This window comes from Gordionus sp. m RMFG-2023, chromosome 5, assembly GCF_954871325.1.
Source record: "Gordionus sp. m RMFG-2023 chromosome 5, tfGorSpeb1-WG-v2, whole genome shotgun sequence".
NCBI classification, from domain to species: domain Eukaryota; kingdom Metazoa; phylum Nematomorpha; class Gordioida; order Chordodea; family Parachordodidae; genus Gordionus; species Gordionus sp. m RMFG-2023.
Window position 1 is genome coordinate 31,020,607 of NC_088779.1, and position 7,879 is coordinate 31,028,485.

The following is a 7,879-nucleotide window of genomic DNA, read 5'->3' on the forward strand; positions in this document are numbered from 1 at the left end:
AAACTATACGAAAAAATAATAGAAAAAAGATTAAGAGATATAATCGAAATAGGAGAGACACAGTTTGGCTTTATGCCTGGAAGATCAACAACCGATGCTATCCATGCAATTAGGCAAATGAGTGAAAAATAGAGGGAAAAGAACAAAATGCTATACATGGTCTTTCTCGATTTAGAAAAAGCCTTCGATAGAATCCCAAGAAAACTTATCTGGTGGGCGCTACGCCACAAAAATTCCCGAAAAATATATAAGAATAATACAGGATATGTATATGGGCCATGCAACAATGGTCCGTAGCACAACAGGTACTTCAGCAGGCTTCACAATAGCCGAAGGAGTTCATCAAGGGTCGGCTCTCAGTCTACTTCTCTACACAACACTAATAGATGTATTAGCACAGTCTATACAAACAGTCCCATGGAATATGATATTTGCAGATGATATTGTGATACTGGCCGAATCCAAAGAAGAAATGAAAGAAAGATTAGTGAGCTGGATAAATCTCCTAGAAAAACACGGACTAAAGGTAAATAGAGAAAAGACGGAGTATATGGTGATAGGAGGAGATGAAACAGAGAGCATTGATATAAATGAATGGCAGATATCGGCAATTGAAAGCTGCAAATATTTGGGCTCCCCTATACAAACAAACGGCACAATACAGAAAGAGATAGAGAGTAAACTTAATGAAGGGTGGTTAAAGTGGAGATCTTTATCTGGAGTGCTCTTTGACAAAAGGATCCCACACAAATTGAAGGGAAAAATTTACAGTACCATAGTACAACCAACTATTCTATATAGTTCGGAAACATGGCCAACCAAAGAATCAGACGAGAGAAGTCTACAAACTATGGAGATGAGAGCTGAGGATGATTGCTGGGGTAACAAGAAAGGATAAGGTGTGAAGTACAAGAATGCTAGGAAGTTTAAAGGTAGTGCTCATTAAGACTAAGATAATGGTAAACAGACTTAGGTGGTATGGGCATACAATGAGAAGGCCTATGAACTACATAGGAAATAAGGTTGAGAGTTTGAAAGTGATGGGTAAACGTAAAAGTGGAAGGCCAAAACTTCAATGGGCCATAAAGTTAGAGCCAATATGATGAAGTATAAATTAGAATAAAACATAAAGTGGAGAGAGATATTGAAGGAGCTTACCACCAGAAAAGGTAAAAGCTAAAGAGAAAAAAAAATGTAAATAGAAATAGAAATATTCAATGTAAAATTCATAAAATTAAGATATGTTAAAATAAAATTCCCAAGCCTGGCCGACCCGACCCGAATCTGATTTATTTGAAAACGGGTCGAGTACGGGCCGGTTCCATTTTTGCGGATCTCTAAATCTTACTACGTCATTATTTTATAGCCTAAAAAAAAATTTATTAACAAATGTGTATGTTGTAATTGTGTAATTTTACGTTTAAAGATAAAGCGTTAGGGAAGTAAAGTGTTAAATTATTTTCGGAGACATATATAATTCTCATAATAGGATTAATGTTCACGGAAGAAAGTGTTATGTTTATAAATTTTAATATATATATATATATGTAGTATATTTTGTTTTATGAATTTAATGTCAATCAAAATGGTTATTGATTAAAAATATATATTTAATTATATATTGATTTGATAAAAAATCATCGCGGAAGGATAAAAAAAATTGTTAAAATAGAACAAAGGAACGAATTTTGTATTAAAGATTATTATTAAAAAATTATGATATGAAAAATGGAAAATTATTTTTATAATAATAAAATATATTGAAAATGAAATTTAATATAATTGAGAGTAAAAATTTATAAATATAAAAATGGTACCGACAGACCAAGATTCGTGAACACTTATTAGGGAAAAATAAGAAAATTTAAAAAATAGTGAATATTTTGTAATAAAATTTAAGATATTATTGTTTAAATATAAAAGAAAGCATTATGGAATTCTGAAGAACGACCTTTTTTAAAAAAATATATAAAGAGTGTAAGCTTAGATGGAAATTTTTTTTAATTTAGTATGATTATGCTTTGCAGACTCTACTTCCCTAAAAAAAGGTAAATATTTTAATTATAAAAAGTCAAAAAATAAATAAAATCTTATCCGCAAGGTGGTGTCTTTTACCTTTTTTGAAAAAATTTGATTTCTATGTTTTATTTTTTCATAATCAAATTAATATTAATAACGAGAATAATTATGTTTTATTTAATGCATAATTTATCAATAATTTTTTTTGTTCCATATAAGAAATACAGTAATGTATAATTGTTATTATTATCGTTTTCGTGACAAAATCTATAACACTTTTTGGCCTCTATCTTTGAAGGAAAATCTAAGACAAGTTTGCTGAAGGTGGCAAGTGTTGTAGAAATGATTTAAATGAAACAATTGTCATTAGCAATTTCTCTGTATTTTCTAGGTTTGCTAAAGGAAATGCTATGACAAGTCTTTGTCGATGAAAAATGTATTGTCAGTCATACAAATTTCAATTCTATTATTCAATTTAATTTTTCATATAAAATAATCGAAAAATTTAATAATTAAACTCTTATTTAATATACTTTTAAGTTAACATTAATAAAATATTTTCGTATTAAAAAAATATTCCAAAAACTTTCTTGTGTTTTAAAGATATGTGAAAATCAACTAATCAAAATATACAATAATTGATTGACATTTTTTTACATATAAATATTTATTGATTCAATTGCTATCGACAATTCTAACCTACTGAATATATTTAAATAGGAATATTCCAAGTATTTATTACTAATTTCCAAATAAAATATAGGTATATATTTTTTTTTAAATGCTCTCATTGGTTAATTAATTTTAATTATTTTAATACATTAAGTGACAGCATCGATTGTAGAAGCAAAGAAGCAGTGCTTCCCTTGTAATCCTTTATAGAAAATATCTTAGGCTAAAAATAAAAATTAATATACTATTTCTTACTACGTTATTATTTTACCAGCATTAAACAAAAATTGTGTATAAATGTATTAACTAAATAAACTGTGTGTTGTATCGCGTAATTAAGGATAAAGATTAATTTTCGAAAACTTTATATATTTGTCAAATATAGGATCAATATTCACAGATACCTGTTGTAGCTATCGAAAATGTAAAAGGTCAATCAATTTAGATTTTTGCTATTTTATTTTATATATAAATTACCATCGTCTATATTTTTGGATTGTTGAAAATAAAAATTTAAGGAAAATAATTCCTAGTTAAAGAAATTGATGGTGCACATGACCAGAGGATAAGATTCTGGATTAATGTGCGATACACTTAAATAAACAGATAAATAAATAATATATTTATATATTTATTTAAAAATATATCTACAAGAAAAAAACAAAACCTTACTTTAAATCCACTGAAATACTCTAATTACAATTTAAGGGAACTATAACTCAAGACGGTTATTTTGTAACAACACGATATTTTAATTCCAATATTTTATTTAAAAAAAATTACATCAGTTTTTTACCAAAAAAAAATAAATAATCCTGGTAAAAAAAAAATATATTTTTAAAAGCCAATTTGAAATGATTGACATTTCAAATATATAAAAAAAACAATATAAATAATTTACAACATGCCACCCCTTTATGGGCCAATGGCATGCCTATATAAAAACAAAACATAACATGTACAAAAATACATCTATATATTTGTAATATGTGATGTGGTGAGAAGGAAAAAAAAATACGTTAACTTACTATAATGTCATAAAAATATCTCCACAATAATCTCCTTAGGCGGACATGGGGTTTCCCCAGAATTCGTCCGTACCAACAGGCTGAGGGACCTCGGTGGCCAAAACTTCTACAGCTCTTTGTAGCAGATCTCCTTCATTCGGACCTCCGTTCAGGGTCTGGACACGAGCGTCATAATTCCGAATAGTGGGAGGATGCCGATCAATATCCGAATCAGGCCTTAAAGGAACCGAGGTCATTGGTTGTCCCAGCTCTAGATTACGATATGTACATTTAGGTCCATCATTAGTCCTTACTCTCGGGTTTTCTGACAACACCCCCATAGGCACGCGGGCCTCCCGGGATGACCGTGAACACTGATGTCTCAAGTGGCCCACCTCCTGGCAATTGTAGCATCTCCTGCGTCGAACTTCAGGGGTCGGTGGCTGATTCTCATTAGCGGATTCTGTCCCTAATGTCATTCCATTATTTTTCTTGATCAAAGTGACTTGAAGGTAGAAATCTCCTAGATCCACTAGTCTTGACACAATTCCATTCCACAATTCAGAGGATATTGTTTGAAGGAACGTTAAGATTATTACAACAATTAAATTTTTTTTGAATTCTTATAAATATAAACTTGTCTATAAACAAAACTTGAAGAAAAAAAAAATTAATTTATATTAATTAAATTTTATAAAAATAAATTCATTTATAAACAAACTTTAAAAAAAATAAACTCATATTAATTAAATTTTATATAAAAACAAAATTTTAAATTAAAACCTCAACCAGGCATCCACTACCCTCTTTCCCTTTTCATTTTATTTTAACAACAACATTTCACATTCCCTTTTACGGCCTGGCCGAGAATACATGGACCATTATAATATAAACGAGGGGCAAAAAAATTTAAAATAAAAAATCAAACATACCGCATGTGCCAACCACAAGAAAATCATTATTTCTCATTTAATTACACATAAAAAATTACACAAAAATAACTTTTTTATCGGCCTTTTTTTACCGTTCATTCCACTTTTTCCTTTAAGTTTTATTTACGTACCACAAGCCGTAATACTTTTCTTTCCATACTACTACTACCATACATAAAACATAAACCAAAAATAAGCATGTTTTTTTGTAACCCTAATTCTCCATCACATAAATACATACAAGAAACCATTTTGTATGTATATAAAGAATGTACATTTAGATTAAAAAATTTTCAGACTCTGATGACCCTAAGAAAAGGTAAATATTTTAATTTAAAATGTTTAAAAAAATAATATTTTCTCCGCAAGGTGGCGTCCTTTTCTTTTTTTTAAAAAAAAATAAATAATGTTTATTTTTAAAATTATATTTAATCTTTTTTTTTATTAGCAATTTTTCTTGAGCATATTAATTAATGACGAGAGTAATATATTATACACAATTATCAATAATCATTTTTTTTTGATACCATATTAGATATACAATAATGTATAGTTGTTATTAACATTGTTTTCATAACAAAATCTTCAACACTCTTGCCCTCTTTGTTTGAAGGATAAGCGGAGCCTTGCTAGGTAAATGTGGGCGAAATATTTAAAAGGAGGCGTCATAATCATGGTATTCTTTTAGCTTCATATGACTTTATTCAGATTCTAATCAATATTATTTATATATATCTTTACGAGAAATTAATATAAATTCCTATTTGAGTTGCCGGATATCTTGAAATATTTAATGAGGGCACAATCTATACCTATAACGTTTACACTTACTGTCCTTAAATTTCTTTAGTTGTCAAAAAATGTTTCACAAGTCATGGCAGACTTAATATCATATGCATTTCAATAAAAATAGGTACTCGACACTCGTAAAAGTTTAATAAAGTAATTATATACGTTTATTTCTTTCCAAGCTTATAATTAGGTGTGTTGAAATCACATATTTTTAAAAAATATTACTATAATTTTTTTTTAATTTTTAATTACTAAAGATTATACCATATTGTAACTGTTGCAGTTGCAGCTGTTCAAAATTGAAAATTAAATAATTTAAATAACAATATATTATAAGGAATATCAAAATCGATTTAGATTTTTGCGATTTTATGATTTTTATTTTTTATATAAAATGATCATTGTGGATATTATAGGATTTAAGAAATACAAATTTATGTTGTAGGAAAAGAAATGAAATTGGTACTTCGTGACCAGGATCCGAAGATATTGGGTTAATGGGATTCACCTAAAGAAACCGGTAAATAAACAATATTTTTATCAAAGTGTGTACAGCCCGGGCCCGAATTTTGTTTTCAAAAATTTTTATCGGGCCGGGTTTTTGTTAAAATTAAAATACCGCCCGGTCCGGGTACACGGACTGAGCCGGGCCTCCGAGTCTCTGATTTTTATATATTAATTTTTTTTATTTAAAAAAATAAAATAGGAAACAAAGAAATTTTTAATGTTGTAATTTTAAGGATCACGATTGGCCATTGTTTATAAAAATAAGATTTGTAATTTTTAGAATAAGGCTTTTTGTAGGATAATTTTTTGTATAGGAAGATCGTTAATATTTTTAAAGTAATTATTAGGTTGGTAAATAATTTAATGAATGAAATTTTTCAAAAAATAAATGTATAAAAAGTCCGACTTTCCTAGTTAGCGAGTGAACGACTGTAAATATGAATATAATTATATTTATAAAAGATTGAAGACGCCTTATCTCTGTTTTATTTGCCTCCCAGATATCTCCACCATATAATACAATTGGAACTATCAACGAGTTGAATATCCTCAATCTAGTAAATACTGAGATTTCTCTAGCTTTCCATATTTTCCTATATCTATAGAACGCACCTCTAGCTTTTTGTATTCTCATCTTCACAACTTCCTTTATTATCTAAGATTACACCTAAGTATTTTATTTTCTCCACGAATTTTACATTCTCTCCAACTGTAAAATTTTAAATTGAAGGCGCGTTTGGGAAGGGAAGAATAACAGTTTTGTTAAAGTTGATCCTAAGTCCAACTCTATAGCTCAGTCTCAATTAGATAAAGTAGATTCTTGGTTTCTTCAATACTTTTCGAGATTACTACAATATCATCCGCATAGGATATTATCCTATTTACAAAAAAAATCTTCTCATTTGATCCCATATCAACTAGATCAGCAGCTCCCAGTACATCTTTTATTATTTTATTGATTATTATGTTAAAAAGGAGAGGTGAGAGGGTGCAGCCTTGTTCTACACCTTTTTTTATCCTGAAGAAGGGAGAGATTTTATCATTTATTTTGAAACAAGCAAATAAATTTGAATAGTGATTTTTTAAGATTCGAATTATTTGGGTTTCAATACCGCATTCTGCTAGCGTTTCCCAAAGAGCTACACAGTTAACGTTGTCAAATGCTCTACCAAAATCAATGAATGTGTAGAATGAGGGTATCTTGTATTTATGACACTTCTGCATTATTATTTTCAGAGATAATATAGGTTCCAGCATATTTTTATTTGGCCTATAAGCACAAATATGTTTAGGAAAAAGATTAGGCGTCGATTGAGCAATTTTATTTTTTATAAGTACCATAAATATTTTGGACACGCAAGATGTTAGAGCGCAGGCACGATAATCAGTAAATTTTGGGGGATTCGCAGTTTTGAGGAAATTACATAAAAAGGAAGCATTCGCACATGTAAGATTTATGAATGAAAGCGTGATTATTTTGCTCATTTTAAACACTGACCAGAAAATAGTTAATATAAATGCAAATGGATTATAAACAATGAATGATTATATTTGTAAGCGTAATAAATATATATTTATAATGTAACTTTATTAATATTTTTAGAATGCATTTTTATTATACATATAATAATATACTCTAATTTATAATTTGTTAAAAAAAAAATTAGTTAATTTCTTAACGAGCGACGAAAAATGCAAAAATTTTTAATAAATAAAACTTGGAAAAAAATTAATAAAACAAAAATAAATAACAGAAATTTATGGGAAATAATTTCCAAAATTAAATATTGTAATAATAATTAAGAAAATATAAACATGTTTTAAAAGAAAATAATAATAAAAAATATGTTTGAAAACTCGAAAACGTATTTAATGGTTAAAATAAAATCATAAATTTATAAAATAAGAACAATAAGTATGTACACAATTTAAAAGATTCAAAATAATAAT

At 28.1% G+C, this 7,879-nt stretch overlaps 1 protein-coding gene across 1 annotated transcript; it reads left to right on the forward strand.

The window, feature by feature from the left end:
• The first annotated feature begins 286 nt into the window (after window positions 1-286).
• On the forward strand, window positions 287-3,136 carry LOC135930355 (uncharacterized). The gene is made up of 2 exons (XM_065467138.1): window positions 287-778; window positions 3,077-3,136. The coding sequence occupies exons 1-2, from the start codon at window positions 287-289 to the stop codon at window positions 3,134-3,136; spliced, it is 552 nt and encodes a 183-aa protein (XP_065323210.1).
• The last annotated feature ends 4,743 nt before the right edge of the window (window positions 3,137-7,879 follow it).